This window comes from Sapajus apella, unplaced genomic scaffold, assembly GCF_009761245.1.
Source record: "Sapajus apella isolate SASKATOON/1434 unplaced genomic scaffold, GSC_monkey_1.0 scaffold10, whole genome shotgun sequence".
Classification (NCBI taxonomy): Eukaryota; Metazoa; Chordata; class Mammalia; order Primates; family Cebidae; genus Sapajus; species Sapajus apella.
In genome coordinates, this window is record NW_022436950.1 from 21,004,329 (window position 1) to 21,023,497 (window position 19,169).

Here is a 19,169-nt window from a genome sequence, read left to right on the forward strand (position 1 = left end):
TCTGTCACCCAGGCTGGAGTGCGGTGGTGCGATTTCTGCTCACTGCAACCTCCGCCTCCCAGGTTGAAGCTATTCTCCTGCTTCAGCCTCCCGAGTAGCTGGGATTACAGGCACATGCCACCACACCCTGCTAATTTTTGTATTCTTAGTAGATATGGGGTTTCATCATGTTGGCCAGGCTGGTCTCGAACTCTTGACCTCGTGATCCTCCCGCCTTGACCTCCCAAAGTGCTGGGATTACAGGTGTGAGCCACTGTGCCTGGCCCTCGGACGTTGATTTCTTATTGCTATACATTGTGTTTTTAACCTGTGAGTTCACAGTTTCTTCACCCTCACTCCATCAAAGTCCCTGGCTGTAAGATCTGGATTTTACCCACTCCATCTTCTCTTTCCTTCTTACTGTGTCAAGTCCTATTTTCTTTCAGAATCTTCTCAAAACAGTTGTATCTAACCGCATGTGCTGTTGTGCCTAATGCTCTATAAAGAATGTTAAACAGAAAGTGGTTACTACATTATGGATTCATCCAAATCCTTGTGTTAACATTTCCAGGCTGTCATCTTGATCAACTCTGTCCCCTCTCAGACCTCTGCCTTGCTTTTGCCTCCTTCTATCTTCACTTAGTATTGCTTCTGAAACAGGCCTAGGTCCGCCTTCTCCCTGTCCTTGAGCCTGTCTTGGCCCTTGCCCTACCCCCTACTTCCAAGCTCCTTTGTCTACTGTATCTATAGAGGGAGGATTGCTACCCACTAAGCCTCCTCCTAGAAGCAGCTTTAGCTCATCGTCAGTCCTCAGACTGGCTCAGCAGCTACATTAAGCTGTTGAAGCACAAGGATACTATGGAAAGGCAGATGACTAGAGAGGAGAATCTCCAATTGAGAATTCTGTCAGTGCCTCACAGTATAATGCTATAGTGCCTTGCTATATAATTGATCATCTAAACTGGGACACACTGGGAAAACTAAACTAAAGAGGGTACTATTAATTATGCTGGGCCAGAAGCAGTGGCTCACCTCTGTAATCCCAGCACTTTGGGAGGCCGAGGTGGGCGGATCACGAGGTCAAGCGATCGAGACCATCCGAGCCAACATAGTGAAACCCGTCTCTACCAAAACAATAGAAAATTAGCTGGGCATGGTGGCGCACGCCTGTAGTCCCAGCTGCTCGGGAGGCTGAGGCAGAATTGCTTGAACCCAGGAGGTGGAAGTGGCAGTGAGTCGAGACTGCGCCACTGCACTCCAGCCTGGAGCCTGGCAACAGAGTGAGACTCTGTCTCAAAAAAATAAATAAATAAAAATAATTATGCTGGGACAACACACATAAACCAGAATGGTTCCAGGCAGACTCTTCAGAAAGGCTGGAACAATGCAACCCACCCTTCGTCTCCTTTTGCCCTGATTTTTTTTTTTTTTTTTTTTTTTTTTTTTTTTTTTTTTTTTGAGATGGAATCTTACTCTGTTGCCAGGCTGGAGTGCAACGGTGCGAACTAACTCAGCTCACTGCAACCTCCACCACCTGGGTTCAAGCAGTTCTGCCTCAGCCTCCCGAGTAGCTGGGACTACAGGTACTAGCCACCATGCCCAGCTAATTCTTGTATTTTTTGTAGAGACAGGGTTTCACCGTGTTGGCCAGGATGGTCTTGATCTCTTGACCTTGTGATCCACCCACCTCAGTCTCCCAAAGTGCTGGGACTACAGGCATGAGCCACCTCACCCAGCCTGCCCTGATTCTTAAAAGCCATACTCTGTGTCCTTCCTGTGTAGCATATGCAAGAGATCTCCTGGGAACTTCTTCTTTCTCTATGTTTTCCTTGTCCCACCAGACTACCCAGATGTCCCCACAACCCTTGTATCTCCCCTTCTTGCCCAACAATGACAGATCATACTCAAGTCAAATTGGAGAGAGATGTATTTATACCAGTGGGGCTAAGGAGGAAGCAGTCCACTGGGGACTGTGAGTGCTGTGCAGTGTTCTCTTGAGAGTTGTAGTACTGTCCTGGGGTCAAGTCTCTCCCTAATCTTTGCCTGGGAAGCCTTGAGCCTTTATTTATCCTTCCCTTGGCTTTGGGCTTTGAGTAAAGTTGGGGTTTCTCTGTTCCAAACCCTTTTGAATTTCTAGTTGCAATCTGCCTTCACAAGAGTTGATGGGAAATATCAGTCGTAGATGTTCGTATGGGATTGAGCCTACAGCAAGAGGAGGAAGGGAACTCCAGTATAGAATACACAAAGGGAAAGGGCAGGAAAAGTACCAAAGGCTTACGAAAACAAGGGAAGGGAAGAAAAGAGAAAAAAGGTGGCAAATGAGGTCCCAGATCTGCTTGTTAGGAAGGATGAGGTAATTTTGTGCCTAGGAATGCACAATCCAAAGCTTGGTTTCACCACCTCCATTTGTTCTCTAGAGCAGCCTTCCAGGTATTTCTCACTATCTAAAGCCAGCACACCAACTCTTCCCATGAAGTGCCCAACTCAGGACTCATCCTCCTCCAGGCCTTCCCGGATACAGATATACACAAAGATGGAAGCTGGGCGGAGGCTGATGCCATCTTTGGAGAGCAGGTGAATATGGCGATAACCTGGAAGGACCAGGAGGACAGCATTAGGAAGGCAGCCAGAGTTGGAGTATTGGCCAGGGGTCACAGGGGCTGGCTCACCTTGTTGCATGCAGATGCAAGGCAGGGTGTACTGACCAATAAAGTCATTTCGGGATTTCCAGTCATAATCCATTACCACAAAACGCAGCATGGCAAGTTCGGGCACCAGCACCCGGAAACATAGTGTCTGCCCCCAGTATGGATTAAAACCTGAGTTGGTAGGTAGGAAATGAAGAAAAAGACATAACAGCCTTCTTGACTGGGTTGCTTTCCCTGTGTTCTCTAATCTAGGTGGCAATCAGCATTTTACAGGCGAGGAAAAAGGCTCGGAGTAAGCAAGTAATTTGCCCAGGTCGCTGGAGCTTTTAAGTGAAGGGCCAGGATTCCTTGTACTGTTCCACACTGCCTCCCATGTGGGGCCATGCAATAACAGACTATACTTAATGGAAGGCAGACTAGAAGGAAAATTAATCATGCTCCCACCACCACCTCCCCAGCACTGCCAGTTTCTCACCATTGTTGTCCACATAGTTGGTCTCCTGCCGTGCTGTGTCTAGACGGACACCAAAGATCTGCACTCTCACCAGTGGATCCACAATGGACCCCTCTCTGGTCTTGTCCACTTTGGGGAGTTGCTGACCACTGATCACCTGTAACCAGGGCTCTGGAACCTCACAAGTTCCTGCTCAACCCAGCCCCACCCCACCCTACCTCCAACCCCAGGGGAGGGGAAGCTTTTTGGTTTGTAAAACATCCTCCATGGGTTTCTTCTAGTACTCTATCTGCAATTTAAAATGCATCCAAGGGCCAGGCACAGTGGCTTACGCCTGTAATCCTATCATTTTGGGAGGACAAGGTGGGTGGATCACTTGAAACCAGGAGTTCGAGACCAGCCTGGCCAACATGGTGAAACCCTATCTCCACTAAAAATACAAAATTAGCCAGACATGGTGGCAGGCACCTGTAGTCCCAGCTACTCAGAAGGCTCAGATGGAAGGATCATTTGAACCCAGGAGGTGGAGGTTGCAGTGAGCCAAGGTTATGCCACTGCACTCTAGCCTAGGCAGCAGAGCGAGACTGTCTCAGAATGAATGAATGAATAAATAGAATGAATAAATGTTAAAAATGCATCCAGGTAGAAACTTAACAGTTTGAAAGTAAGCATGCTAATGATAGCAGCCTCTTTTTTTTTTTTTTTTTTTTTTTTTTCTCCAAAGAGACATAGTCACAGGCCAGGCACAGTGGCTCACACCTGTAATCCCAGCACTTTGGGAGGCCAAGGCAGGCGGATCATGAGATCAGGAGTTTAAGACCAGCCTGACCAACATGGTGAAGCCTCGTCTCTACTAAAAATACAAAAATTAGCTGGGCATGGTGGCGCATGCCTGTAATCCCAGCTACTCAGGAAGTTGAGGCAGGAGAATTGCTTGAACCCAGGAGGCAGAGGTTGCAGTGAGCCAAGATCATGCCACTGCACTCCAGCCTGGGTGACAGAGTGAAACTCTGTCTCCAAAAAAGAAAAGACACGATTTCACTCTTGCCCAAGCTGAAATACAGTGGGGTGGTCATAGCTCACGGCAACCTGCAACTCCTTGGCTCAAGTGACCCTCTAGCCTTAGCCTCCTGAGTAGCCAGGACTGTAGTCATGTGCCACTATGTCAGGCTAATTTTTAAATTTTTTGTAGAGACAAGGGTCTCACTGTTGACCAGGCTGGTCTCAAACTCCTGGGCTCAAGCAGTCCTCCTACCTCGGCCTCCAATGTGCTAGGATTACAGGTGTAAGCTCTCGCTCCTAGCCAGAGCCTCTTTTATAGCACTTTCTATGTACCTGGAGTTGTAAGGACTTTATATGAACTGCTATACTCTTATAAGCCTATAAAGAAGGTGGTAGTGTTACCCTCATTTTGCAGGTGAGCAGGCTGAGGTATGGAGAGGTTAAGGAACTTGCCCAACACTACCAAATTAGGAAGTTGTGGTTTGAAGCTAGGCACTGTTAACAGGCTCTCCAGCCTTTACATTCCTGTCAGGCCTAGCCACCTCTTCCCCCACTTCTGTCCCAGTTATCTCAGTTTCTTTCCACTGTACCTGGATTAATAGAGTCTGGGCCTTGAAAGGGCTGATGGGCCTCTCGGGGTCGAAGGAACTCTGGACATCACGCAGGAAGTCTGGCTTCAGCACATAGCCACAGCCACCATTCTGGCGGAAATGCCCATCACAGATGTCCATTTCAAGCCCTGCAGTCTGCATATTCATGGCCACTGAGGGCCCCAGGAAAAAAGAAGAGCAAGATTCACCATGGAGGCCTTCTAGCCCCTTTCAGGGAGTTCAGAAGATGGGGGTATTGGGTATAAGGTGCCTGCTGGTAATACCTCCACTGATAGCATTTCTCAGCCTAGCAATTTTCTTAAGCATTCCCCAACCCTACCGTCACTAGAGAACTTATTTCCCATCTGCTCCTCCTCCACTCCCTCTACCCAGTTCCTGTTGGCCTGCTCACCCATCTGGCAGCCTGCATTCCAGAGTTCCTGGGGGTTGTAGTTGGAAGAGTCTGTCCTCAGGCCGCTGGGATACACACGGCTTAACTGCCAAGCATTGTGCTGCACAAACTCATTGCCTGTAAAAGGGTATAGAGAGGGAAATGGAAGTGGAGTGGAATTTCCCACCTCCCTGGTCGCAAGGACACTGCCTACCTACTTCACTCTTCACTCTTCCAGCAACTGAAGCTGGTTCCAGAAAGTTTCAGTGTGCCTCTCTACTCTGTTCCATCCAGACCATCTTCCCCAGCCTTCCTCCCCCTAGAGTCTTGAGCCACCATTCATCACTCCTCTGCCCTTGCCTGCCCTGAGGAGTTTCTGAAGTCCTTCATCTCTCCTTAGCTACCCTGTCTTTTTTCTTGGGACTTACCTGCCAGTTTCTCAGGCCTGAACCTATCCATCCCACTTCCCTCCCCATTCTCCATTTTGGTCCTGACCAGCCTCCTTGATGAGGCGCTTGGCCTTGGTTTCAGAGAAAGATGATATCTCGTAGAAGCGGTAGTGCTCTTTTGAATGTGTGAAGCTGCGGAATGAGACAGACTTCAAGTAGATAACCAGGGAAGAGAGAGCTGGACACAAGATGAGCTTGGGTTTCTGGAGATAAGATGGAAAAGAAGATGAAATTGAACCCTCAGCAGTCTGAGAGAAGCTAATAGCCATCCAACCTAAGCCTCTGCCCACTGCCTCCCCACTGTTTTCTCCCTCCTGCCTCACCTGCTGGGACAAGAGAAGGGACACAGGCTTGGAAATAGTAGTAGCCTGGGCCGTAATCTGACAACAGATAGACGGACAAAACAGCGGGCACGTCACAACCTGGGGGTGGGAATGGGAATAAAGGCAGTCTGCATGTACTGCTGGGATCAGCGTCAGCCTCTGGACTTGTGTTTGCTCTATGGTATATCCTGGGTAACAGGTTTTAAATTTATTATTACTTTTAAACAGAGGCATCATTCTCTCTCCCACTCTTTTAAAACAAAGGAACAATAATCTTTGGTCAAAATGTAAATGAATCCAGACAGATGTGTCAAGGTATGCAAATGGTCATGGAAGTCACACCTGGAAGGACGTGAGGGTCCCAGAGTAATATCTTTGGATTTATCTCCTGAATTCCCATTTCCATCCCTGGACATGGCAGCAGGTTAGACACCACAGCCCCAGAAGGAACAGGATAAGCTAGGAGTCAGTCAGCTGAGTGAGCCACGCAAGTGCACAAGAGAGAAAGGCAGACTTCAAACGGGGATCTTGGAGCCCCACCAATGGCATCCCTTCTCCTCTGCCTCCCTTCCCCATAGGGAGATGGACCACCTAGCACAGCCTTCTCAAAGCCTTCACCTTCCCACCTCAAAGCACTCTCCTTCCTGCTCCTCTGGCTAATGCTGGCCCTTCCTAACACTCACCCTTTCCAAGAAGCTTTCTCTAACTATGCCCAATAATGTTACACATACAAACACACACCCTCATCCCTGGTTTTTAAACTGGCCTTTAAGAAGACTAAGAAGGGGCCGGGCGCAGTGGCTCATGCCTGTAATCCCAGCACTTTGGGAGTCCGAGGTGGGTGGATCACAAGGTCAGGAGGTCAAGACCAGCCTGGCCAAGATGATGAAACCCCATGTCTACTAAAAATACAAAAAAAATTAGCCTGGCATGGTGGCAGGCACCTGTAATCCCAGCTACTCAGGAGGCTGAGGCAGGAGAATCACTTGAACCTGGGGGCTAGAGATTGCAGTGAGCCGAGATCACGCCACTGCACTCCAGCCTGGGTGACAGAATGAGACTCTGTCTCAAAAAAAAAAAAGAACAAGAAGTACAAAAATGCCTCAGGAGTCACTGGGACACCCGGGAGGGAGCCAAGTGGGTGCTTCAATTAGAATAGTTCTGCATTTATCCATTTTGTATAAGATTTCATTTAAAAAAAAAATTATGGCCCAAAAAAGTTGGAAAGTCACTGCAATATACCTGTATATGGCAATATAGAATATACAGTGATGCCATGTATGCATTCTTACATCTCCTTCATTGGGAGGAAGGGTCATTGCTCCTTGGCCCTGCACCTTGCTGGCTCTAATCTCTTAACGAACAGGTCCTCAGCTTGTGCAAGTTGACTAAATGCCACAGCAGAAAGACCACTCCTGGCTTACCTTCTTTTTGTCCTTACTCTGAAGATTCTGCTCCTGCGGCTCAGGCTCAAACTGGGACTCCAGCGCCAATTCTGACTCCTGTTCGCCCTCCAGCTCAGGATCTGGTTCCTCTTCCTCATACTCCAGGTCTTCCTCAAATGTTAACTTCTTCCCCTTCACCAGGATCTTCCTCCGAAGCTCCTAGGGGACAAAAATGAAGAGGCCTGTCTACCTGTCTGCTTTGGGGTCCTCCTGGGAATCATGCTGGTCTCATTGTTCTCAAAGTCAGAGGAAGTGAGTGAGTGGTCACAGTTCCCAAGGGAAGAGATCAAATCATTGATAAATAAAATTGGAATTCCCATATTGTTAAGCAAACTTTTAACATCTCTATCCATATGGAAAGTAATGTAGACGGTCTCCTACCACACATTTGACACACTACTTCTTATAGATTAGAGATATACATGTCAGTATAAAGAACCTAAGAATATGAGAAGAGCCGGGCGCGGTGGCTCAAGCCTGTAATCCCAGCACTTTGGGAGGCTGAGGCGGGTGGATCACGAGGTCAAGAGATCGAGACCATCCTGGTCAACATGGTGAAACCCCGTCTCTACTAAAAATACAAAAAATTAGCTGGGCATGGTGGCACGTGCCTGTAATCCCAGCTCCTCAGGAGGCTGAGGCAGGAGAATTGCCTGAACCCGGGAGGCGGAGGTTGCGGTGAGCCGAGATTGCGCCATTGCACTCCGGCCTGGGTAACAAGAGCGAAACTTGTTTCAAAAAAAAAAAAAAATAGAGAATCTTTTTGAAAAATCTTATTGTGGGAAAGCCTTTAGAAAGGTGACTTGAGGCTGGGCGCAGTGGCTCACACCTGTAATCCCAGCACTTTGGGGGCCAAGGTGGGCAGATCACGAGATCAGGAGTTCAAGACCAGCCTGACCAACATGGTGAAAACTCATCTCTACTAAACATACAAAAACTAGCCAGGCGTGGTGGTATGCGCCTGTAATCCCAGCTACTCCAGAGGATAAGGCAGGAGAATCGCTTGAACCCGAGAGATGGAGTGCAAGCAGTGAGCCAAAATCGTGCCACTGCACTCCAGCCTGAGTAACAGAGCAAGACTACATCTCAAAAAAAATAATAATAATAAAATAAAAAGAAACATAACTTGAAAATCAGGCTGGCTGTGGTGGCTCACACCTGTCATCCCAGCACCTTGGGAGGCCAAGAAGGGTGTATCACCTGAGGTCAAGGGTTCGAGACCAGCCTGGTTAACATGATGAAAGCTCGTATCTACTAAAATACAAAAATTAGCCAGATGTGGTGGTGCATGCCTATGATCCCAGCTACTCGGGAGGCTGAGGTAGGAGAATCGCTTGAACCTGGGAGGTGGAGGTTGCAGTGAACTGAGATTGCGCCATTGCACTCCAGCCTGGGTGACAAGAGTGAAACTCCGTCTCAAAAAAAAAAAAAAAAAATTACTGCCGGGCGCGGTGGCTCAAGCCTGTAATCCCAGCACTTTGGGAGGCCGAGGCGGGTGGATCCCGAGGTCAAGAGATCGAGACCGTCCTGGTCAACATGGTGAAACCCCGTCTCTACTAAAACTACAAAAAATTAGCTGGGCATGGTGGTGCGTGCCTGTAATCCCAGCTACTCAGGAGGCTGAGGCAGGAGAATTGCCTGAACCCAGGAGGCAGAGGTTTCGGTGAGCCGAGATCGCGCCATTGCACTCCAGCCTGGGTAACAAGAGTGAAACTCCGTCTAATAAAAAAAAAAAAAAAAAAAAAAATTACTGCTGGGCGCGGTGGCTCAAGCCTGTAATCCCAGCATTTTGGGAGGCCGATGCGGGTGGATCACAAGGTCAAGAGATCGAGACCATCCTGGTCAACATGGTGAAACCCCGTCTCTACTAAAAATACAAAACATTAGCTGGGCATGGTGTCACGTGCCTGTAATCCCAGCTACTCAGGAGGCTGAGGCAGGAGAAATGCCTGAACCCAGGAGGCAGAGGTTTCGGTGAGCCGAGATAGCGCCATTGCACTCCAGCCTGGGTAACAAGAGTGAAACTCCATCTCAAAAAAAAAAAAAAAAATTATTGATAACTGGTTGTTATGGGAGAGGTTGGGATTATGATGGGAGGGGAGATTTCCCTTTATATTGTTTGTATACTCCACAACTATGAGCTACCAGGAAAAAAATCAAGATCTTCCATTGAGAAAAGAAATAACATAAATTGTTGATTTAAAATATAGAGAACTATAAATAAAATTCTGTGTTCAATTAGATTTTTTTAAAGTTAAAGTTGTCTCCAAGGATCCAAGGACATTAAAGAACAAGATGGGCCATCCGAGGATAGATAGAAGGGAACAGAGGGGCACAGAGGAAGGAGCCAAGGTGGAGGGATACAGAAGCCACAGCAGAGCCTGGGCTGGAGGAACAGTGTCCCTACCTCAGGCGAGGGAAGCTGATTGGGTAGCAGCCCATCCAAGGTGGTGCTCAGCAGCTGCTCCCCCAGGATCTCAGTCAGATGTTGGGCCATGGTCTGCTGCTGCTCCCAGCTGCAGTGGGTCTCCAGGGACAAAATGACTGGGTAGTCTGATGTCTGGTGGTGAGGGGAGGGAATGGTGGATTCAGAATTTTTTGTTTTTTGTTGTTTTTTTTTTTTTTTTAAAGACAGGGTTTCACCATGTTGGTCAGGCTGGTCTTGAACTCCCGACCTCAGGTGATCCACCTGCATTGGCCTCCAAAGTGCTTAGATTACAGGCGTGAGCCACCACACCCGGCCTGGATTCAGAGTCCTAAAATGCTGCAACCTACTTCTCCAAGTACCTGCTTCCTAGGCCTCCCTACTTACTGACTCAAATGGATACCCTGACTGCTAAGTTCAAACTCCATCACAGGATCCAGTGAGATCTTGCTGGGTCTGACACCCACGCCCGGGACACTGTCCACATCTAAGGACGTTTTCGCATCTTGGGATCCCAAATCTCATGCCTGTGCTCAGGCTGACCCAGGCCCCTCTGGGACCTTTGAGTTTTCAGGCTCTGAGTGGGAAGGCCAGGCCACATTCCCTTGTTATGTGTTCACATTACACTCTCATGCTTTCATTCTCCAGATTCCTGTTCTTCAGCCCTACTCACCACTATTTCTGTGTCTCCTATCCACCCCCTTCCAGAAGGGTGATAGAACTTGTTAGAAGTAATAGTTTCTAACCAAAAGTAATTACCTCCATAACTACTAATTATTAGTGACATGTCCAGCACTTATTCATAATCAGCCTTTAATATTTGGCTGACGAGTTACAGTTAAATCCTCTTTTGATGAAACTTCCCCTGTACTCCTCCACCCTCCCCAGACCCAGAGCTGGTCGCTCTTCCCTCAATCCTTCTGGCCTCACCAGTGTCCCCAACCTGGGGCTACTACCTGGAAAGCATACTGTGCTACTGTGGCCACGACATCTTTGAACAGGATGCGGGAGGTCAGGGTGTGTCCGTGGTAAACGACAGGTTCCCCATTAGGTCCATCCCATACATCCACCTCCAGGCAGCGGCACCCCCGCTTCAGGGCCCTGAAAGAACCCCCCATCCCAGAAATGGGAGAGGTCAATATCTGATCTACCTAGGGACTCTCTCCTCACTCTGGAGAGAACAGTGCTCACCAACACTTACTCATCCAGACCCCTTCAAGCTACATCTGCATAGAGCCTTCTCTGTCCACAGGGACACTGCTGCAAGCTCATGCTGATCTCCACCCATACTTCAGCCCACCCGACTCACAGTCCTTCCATAGCAACCCATCACACATTGCCTCATGATGCTTCTGGTGTTCTGGTTTTACTTATTTACTTATTTATTTATTTATTTTTTATTTTGTTGAGACAGAGTCTTACTCTGTTGCCTAGGCTGGAGTGCAGTGGCGCAATCTCGGCTCACTGCAACCTCCACCTCCCAGGCTCAAGCGATTCTCTTGCCTTAGCCTCCCAAGTAGCTGGGACTACAGGCACATACCACCACACCTGGCTAATTTTTTTGTGTCTTAGTAGAGACAGAGTTTCACCATGTTGTCCAGGCTGGTCGTGAACTCCTGAGCTCAGGCAATCCACCCGCCTTGGCCTCCCAAAGTGCTGGGATTACAGGCGTGAGCCACCATGTCTGGCGGAGACAGGGTCTTAATCTGTCACCCAGGCTAGAGTACAGTGGTGTGATCAGGGCTCACTGCAGCCTTGACCTCCCAGGCTCAAGCAATCCTCCCACCTCTGCCTCCCAAGTAGCTGGGACTACAGGCACACATCACCACGCCTGGCTAATTTTTGTATTCTTTGTAGAGCTGGAGTCTCACTATGTTGCCCAGCCTGATCTCGAACTCCTGGGCTCAAGCGATCTCCCCGCCTCGGCCTTCCAAAATGCTGGAATTACAGGCATAAGCCACAGTGTCCGATTCCTATGCAATACCTTGGTTATTCAAACTCTCAGTAAATTTACACCTTAATTTCTCAGCTAGACTTCCTAAGGTGGAAACTATATGTTCTACTCATCGTTGTGTCCCTTGAAGCTACTAGTTCAGTTGCTGGCAATACAAAGATATCTTGACTATTCATTCTAATCCATGATTAGTCACAATAAAAGCAGCTACTGTTCATTAGCTATTGACATACGGATTATCTCTTCACAACAACCCAGACAGAATAGGCACTGTTACCATCCCCATTTCATAGAGCGGGAAATAGGGATGGAACTTCCTATTAGAGGTTAAATACTTAGCCCCAGAGGCTGGGCACAGTGACTCACACATGTAACCCCAGCACTTTGGGAAGCCGAGGTGGGCAGATCATGAGGTCAAGAGATCAAGACCATCCTGGCCAACATGGTGAAACCCCGTCTCTACTAAAAAAAAATACAAAAAATTAGCTGGGCGTGGTGGTGGGAGCCTGCAGTCCCAGCTACTAGGGAGGCTGAGGCAGGAGAATCGCTTGAACCCAGGAGGCAGAGGTTGCAGTGAGCCGAAATTGCACCACTGCACTCCGTCCCGGAAGACATAGCAAGACTCGGTCTCAAAAAATTTAAAAAATACAGCCCCAGAGTATCAAGTGAGGGAGCTAGGATATGACTTCAGATGGTCTCACTCCAGAACTTATATTTTAAACTCCTATTCTCTATTGCCTTCCATTTAACCATTTATTTATTTGTTCAATATAAGTCTGTCAGGGCCTCTGAGTTCCAGAGTTTCATGGCTTGTGAAAGAGAAGTTCCATTTATCCATAGGGTCTCATTACCATTCTCCCACCAGTCTTCAATATCTCCTCCAAGTGTCCCAGGTATCCAGGGCTCCTCAGCCCCTAAACCCCTACAACACTGTCCCAATCTGTGAGACACTGACAGCTCCCCTCACTTTCCTACATGGTCCCTCTCATGAGTTGGACCCCTTCTCTACCACCACTGCACCGTATGTATCCCTCGACGCTGCTCTGGCCACAAAGCTGATCCCCCACTAGGTAGGTGTTGTGAGAGGAGCAGATGAAGTAGTGGTTCAGGGGTTGAGTCATATCCTGATAGATGGGGAGGCAGGCTGGGTTGAAGATGTCTCCATCCTTAGAGCAGAGGTAGCTGAGGAAGCCATCCATGCTCAGCACATGCCGCAGTTTGCCTGGAGTGTGGATAGGTGAACATTAGAGTGAGAAGCTCTGAATGGGAACATCCCAGCCCATCCTTCATCCCACTCCATCCGGAGTCCTGCCTTTCAGATGGCATCCATTCCCGGCCTTTAGATCCCAAACCTGCCCCACCTAGTGTGTATCATTTCAATCATTTCCACCCTCAAAGAATGTTAAAGGGAATAGTTAAGGTCATTCGAGTCCCGTGCTCTCTAACAGAACTTCCTATAATGAAATAAATGTCTTTTTAAAAACTTTTTGGGGGTCTTTTTTTATGCTACAGTACTAAGAAGAAAAATGTTTTATTCTGCAGTGTCATATATAGTAGCCTTTAGCCACATGTGGCTACTGAGCACTTGAAATATGGTTTGTGTAACTGAGGAACTGAATTTTAAATTTTATTAGATTTTAGTTAATTTAAATTTAAATAGCCAAATGGAGCTCCCAGTTACTATAATGGACAACATCCAAAAGGCTAATTTTTTTCTTTTTGAGATGGACTTTCGCCATTGTTGCCCAGGCTGGAGTGCAATAGTGTGATCTCGGCTCACTGCAACCTCCGCTTCTCAGGTTCAAGCGATTCTCCTGTCTCAGCCTCCCGAGTAGCTGAGATTACAGGCGTGCACCACCACACTCGACTAATTTTGTTTATTTTTATTTTTTTAGAGCTGGGGTTTCACCATGTTGGTTAGGCTGGTCCAAAACTCCTAACCTCGTGATCTGCCCACCCCGGCCTCCCAGAGTGCTGGGATTATAGGCATGAGGCACTGTGTGGCCCCAAAGGACTAATTTATAGATGGGGAAACTGAGTCCCAGAGAATCAAAGTCAAAGACTTAGTGACATGGCCAAGCTACCTGTATTTTCTTCCTTGGGCTGTATACCTGAGACTAATTATGGTCTGAGGGTTTCTTCTTACTCTCTTCGTTCCCATATGATGTACTGAGGCACATTTTTCAACATTCTCTTAGACTACACTTCCATTGCGAAACGGGCCCTGTTACTCTCCATAGCTCTCACCCATCTCAGTATGGGTTTTATACAACAGTGACTAATAGTTATCAACCACTCACTCTATGCCCAGGGCATTACATGCAGCATCTCACTAATGTTCTCTCTCACATGATGAAGTAGATGTAATATAATTTGTCGTGAGAGGTTAGGTAACTTGTTCCAGGTCTCGTAATTAGTAAGTGTAGAAGCTGGGATTTGAACCCAGACAGCCAGGTGTCAGAGCCATGCCCTGCACCACTGGACTGTGCGGTCTCACTGAGAATAATGTTGCTACAAGGACGCTCACCTGTTAGGTGAAACAACCTCACTCTCATGCCCAGCTTCCTTGCTCCAGGTTTCACAAGACCTGGAGATGGTGAAGAATGACAGGAAGTTGGGCAGGAAGTTTCTTTTCTTTCTTTTTTTTTTTTTGAGACAGAGTCTCGCTCTGCCGCCCAGGCTGAAGGTAGTGGCACGATCACAGCTGACTGAAGCTTTGAGCTCCCGGGTCAAGCAATCCTCTCACCTCGGCCTCTCAATTAGCTGGGTCTGCAGGAATGCACCACCACACCTGGGTAATTTTTTTTTTTTTTTAGGTATGGGGTCTCACTGTGATGCCCAGGCTGGTCTTGAACTCCTGGACTCAAGCTGTACTCCTGCTTCAGCCTCCCAAAGTGCTGATATTACAGGCATGCGCTACCACACCTAGTGGAAATTTCATTCTTTTTGTTTGTTTGTTTTTGAGACGGAGTCTTGCTCTGTCACCCAGGCTGGAGTGCTGTGGCTCAATTTTCACTCACTACAACCTCTGCCTCCCTGTTCAAGTGATTCTCCTGCCTCAGCCTCTCGAGGAGCGCAAATTACAGATGCCCACCAACATGCCCGGCTAATTTTTGTATGTTTAGTAGAGACAGAGTTTCACCATGTTGGCCAGGCTGGTCTTGAACTCCTGACCTCAAGTGATCTGCCCACCTCAGCCTCCCAAAATGCTGGGATTACAGACATGAGTCACTGTGCCTGGCCAGGAAGTTTCCTTCTTGACCATAACAACTCAAATCACTCAGATAAATTTACAGTTGCCAGATACTTTTCATGTGCATTATTTCATTTGATCATCAATTATTTTACAAATGAGGAAACTTAGTTAGCTTAAGTGACTTGCCCATGGTTATGCAGTTAATAAGAAGCACAGTGGAGACTTGAGTCTCAGGTTTTCTGACTGATACTACACTCTGCGGCCAGAGTATAATATCTGATTGTCAAGTGCAAGGGAAGGAAACACTAAGAGGGGTGGGGGTTGAAAGAAACATAACTGATGTTTACTGGATTCTGCACTGGGAACAGAAGATCCTATTTCTCTTTCCTTCCTTCCCTCCCTCCCTCCTTCCTTCCTTCCTTCTTTTTTTGAGACGGAGTCTTGCTCTGTTAGGCTGGAGTGCAGTGGCTCAATCTTGGCTCACTGCAACCTCTACCTCCTGGGTTCAAGCGATTCTTCTGCCTCAGCCTCCTGAGTAGCTGGGACCACAGGTGCGTGCCACCACGCCCGGCTAATTTTTGTACTTTTTTTAGTAGAGATGGGGTTTCACCATGTTGGCCAGGATCGTCTTGATCTCTTGACCTCATGATCTGCCCACCTCGGCCTCCCAAAGTGCTGGGATTACAGGCGTGAGCCACCGTGCCCGGCCTCTTTCTTTCTCTTTCTTTTTTTTTTTTTTTTTTTTTTTGTTGTTGTTGTTGTTGTTTTGAGACAGTCTTGCTCTGTCACCCAGGCTGGAATGCAGTGGTGCAATCTTGGTTTACTGCAACCTCTGCCTCCCGGGTTCAAACGATTCTCCTGTCTCAGCCTCCTGAGTAACTGGGATTACAGGCTCCTGCTACCATACCCGGCTGATTTTTTGTGTTGTTAGTAGAGATGGGGTTTCACCCTGTTGGCCAGGCTGTTCTCGAACTCCTGACCCGAGGTGATCCGCCTGCCTCGGCCTCCCAAAATGCTAGGATTACAGATGTGAGCCATTGCACTCAACCTATAACCTCTGCTCTATTCTGAACATCCAAACAAATCTGAAATAACTGACTCTAACGTTTTCTGTTTGACTCTAAGTTTCATGAAGGCAGTGTCCTTGCTTCATCTAGTCACTAATGTATCTCTGGTGCCTAGCATAGGTCCTGATACATTATAGGAACTCAATAAGCATTCACTGAAGTAGTGAATGAATGAATGAATGGTGAATGAATGAATGAAAGGGAGTAAGAGTTTAGACCCAGAAAACCTGGATCATTTGTCCAGCTCTCATTCGTTCCATCTCTTATCCTTACTCTCAAGAGAGGCACCAGCTAAGACTCAGATGACTTGGATTTGAATCTCAGTTCCTCTCTCATTAGCTGTTGGCTTTGAGCAAGTCATTGAATCTTTCTAAACTTAAGTTTTCCTCTTTTATACAACTAACTTAATAACAGCACCTATTTCAACAGGTCATTGTATTAGAAAATGTACGTAGAGATATTAGTGCATTATGGGATATGCAGTAAAGGGCCAATACAGATTATTGTTGGCCAGGCACTTGGCTCATGCCTGTATTCCCAGCACTTTGGGAGGCTGAGGTGGGCGGATTGTGAGGTCAGGAATTCAAGACCAGCCTGACCAACACAGTGAAACCCCATCTCTACTAAAAATGCAAAAAATTAGCTGGGCGTGGTGGTGGGTGCCTGTAATCCCAGCTACTCGAGAGGCTGAGGCAGGAGAATCACTTGAACCTGGGAGGCAGAGGTTGAAGTGAGCAGAGATCGCACCACTGCACTCCAGCCTGTGTGACAAAGCAAGACTCCATCTCAAAAAAGAAAGAAAAAAAAAATTACTGTTGATTTACAAGGTTGTACTGAGAACTAAATGAAATGAGGAATGTGAAACTTCCTTGTAAATAATTTATTATTGATGTAAATTTCTCACACCCTGAGGGGAATGGAGGGCAGGAAATGAGTCTACTGAAAACGCAAAAGGAAGAAACTTTGAAGACCAAGAGGGTATATTTCAGTTGCACTTGTTAAAAGCTAACTAACTGGCCTTCTTATCATTCTTCCAGCCAGGGACTAACTGGCTTTCTGGCTCAGGGGCTTAGAGACTCAAGAACCCTTTGGAGAATTGAAGACAACCCAGGAAGGGGCAGAGAGCCAACATTTAAAGGAACAGCAAACAGGAACCATGAATGAACCAGAGGAAAAGGAATCATTTGCACTAGAGAAGAGGCCAAAGCAAGAGGATCAAGGGTTTCCGTTTCCGCTGAGGGCAAAGCTGGTATCAGGGAGAACTTGAAAGTAAAGGGTATGAAATATGAGCATAGTGGAGGAATGGGGAGTCATGGAATCTTCTTCCTCCTGAGAAATCTAGCACCTCAGAGAAAACCCGTCTTGTCTGAACAGGGAATGCCTGCTCTCCTTTAGGAGGTGTGGTTAAATGAGATGATTGGGCAGGGGTTGGGATAGGGGTAGGCTCAACCTTCTCAACCTTCTCTCAGTGAAGCAGATGACTGCTTGTCTCTGGACCTTGTAATCATGCCCCTCTCTCCAACACCTACATCTGGTGCCTCCCCACCTGATTCCTCTTACCACTGTCTGAAGGTTCATAACGGTCAATGAGTTCCAGAGCAAGGTCGGAGGTGCAGCCTCTTTCCTTCTGCTCCTCTCGGAGGAAATCCAAAAATTCCAGCAGAGTCAGCTTCTGCCCATCAGCTGAAAAACTTTCAAATAGCTCCTGCACCTCAGCACGTTTAGTCAATGCCTTATAGAACTGTACAAATTCTTCTCCTTCCAGAGTCCCAGACTGGGATGTGTCTGCTTCCTGCAAGAAAGGGTTTAGGAGAGAGTGAATGAAGCTTTTAATGGGAAATGTTATGACCTTTTTCTTTTAATTTAAAGATAAATGTTTTAAATTTTTATGGATACATAGTAGGTGTATCTATTTATACGGTAAATTAGATGTTTTGATATAGGCATGCAATGTAAAATAAGCACATCTCCGAGAATGGAAAATGTTACAATCTTTTTTTTTTTTTTTTTTTAAGACAAAGTCTAGCTCTGTTGCCGGGCTGGAGTGCAGTGGCATGATCTCGGCTCACTGCAACCTCCGCCTCCCAAGTTCAAGCTATTCTCCTACCTCAGCCTCCCTAGTAGCTGAGACTATAGGCACGTGCCACCGTGCCCAGCTAATTTTTGTATTTTTAGTAGAGGCAGGGTTTCACCATGTTGGCCAGGTTGGTCCCAATCTCCTGACCTTGTGATCCACCTGCCTCGGCCTCCCAAAGTGCTGGGATTACAGGCGTGAGCCACCATGCCTGGCTTGTACTGTAAGAGCAATCTTACAGGCAGATAGATCCAAACATGTTTCCATAAAACTCCCACGGAACTCCTAACATTTAATATTCATAGAATAAATCACTTCCTAAGTAAGAGGCAAAATTTTAGCCATACCATTTGCTACTAGAGATAATTTTCAACTAGAAATAGTTAAATCTCCCAAAGGCCCCTAAAAGGTCAGAAGATCCCTCCTCCTATTTACTCACATTCCAGCTGGGGTTTTCCATTGTTCTAGGCACCTGTGAAATTCTGGCCATGGACAGAGAGGTCCTTGAGGTCCAACATAATAACATATTGTTATTTACCTTTCATAGAATTATGACTTTTCAACAGGCTGAAAGGCAAGAATCACCCCCTACACTTCCCATTGAGCATAGGGCATTGAGCCTAGTACTCAGGGCACAGAGCAGAGATGTAACAATTGAGTGTTTCAGACTGGGGTCCGAGGACTTATGGCCCAGTGAAAATGTGGCCTGGTTGGCTGCTGGAAATCCTTCCCCACAGACTCACCTGAAAAAGACTGAAGGCATATTCTTGGTCCATTTCCACATTCATTAGGTGCAGTAACCGCTGAACTTCTTGGAAAGTCATCTTACCATCCTGATTTTTGTCTCCACGCTGAAACCAGTCACTCAGCCATCCAGGTCTGAGTCAAGGCAAAAGCACTAATATATGTGTTTGTGTGTGCAGTTGTGTGTGCACGTTCATCCACTGACATCTCTCCCGTCTTTCTTGCCAGTCTCTCCCCAGTGCCAATCCATTCTACACACAGTTTCTAGAATAATCTCTCCAGAGCACCAATCTATCTTGTCACTGCATGACCCAGGCACCTGCAGGGACCTCCCTGTTGCCTGCAGAAAGAAATCCATATTCTGGCCAGGTGTGATGGCTCACGCCTGAAAACCCAGAACTTTGGGAGGCCAAGGTGGGTGGATCAGC

The 19,169-nt window shown here is 47.2% G+C and overlaps 1 protein-coding gene across 6 annotated transcripts in view; it reads right to left on the reverse strand.

The window, feature by feature from the left end:
* Window positions 1–1,888: 1,888 nt before the first annotated feature.
* Window positions 1,889–19,169, reverse strand: part of PLCD4 (phospholipase C delta 4) — a 28,113-nt gene continuing 10,832 nt past the window's right edge. For 3 of the 6 annotated variants that reach the window (XM_032278208.1, XM_032278209.1, XM_032278214.1), the window contains 12 exons: window positions 18,741–18,870; window positions 17,484–17,715; window positions 12,681–12,882; window positions 10,663–10,807; window positions 9,689–9,841; window positions 7,261–7,440; window positions 5,837–5,935; window positions 5,560–5,716; window positions 5,086–5,202; window positions 4,674–4,846; window positions 3,103–3,238; window positions 1,889–2,798 (listed from right to left, as the gene is read on the reverse strand). In XM_032278208.1, the coding sequence (XP_032134099.1) occupies window positions 2,464–2,798; window positions 3,103–3,238; window positions 4,674–4,846; window positions 5,086–5,202; window positions 5,560–5,716; window positions 5,837–5,935; window positions 7,261–7,440; window positions 9,689–9,841; window positions 10,663–10,807; window positions 12,681–12,882; window positions 17,484–17,715; window positions 18,741–18,870 (2,059 nt within the window). In that variant the 3' untranslated portion in view covers window positions 1,889–2,463. The remainder of the gene's footprint in view (window positions 2,799–3,102; window positions 3,239–4,673; window positions 4,847–5,085; window positions 5,203–5,559; window positions 5,717–5,836; window positions 5,936–7,260; window positions 7,441–9,688; window positions 9,842–10,662; window positions 10,808–12,680; window positions 12,883–17,483; window positions 17,716–18,740; window positions 18,871–19,169) is intronic. The other 3 variants (XM_032278210.1, XM_032278212.1, XM_032278211.1) reach the window with 3 other exon arrangements.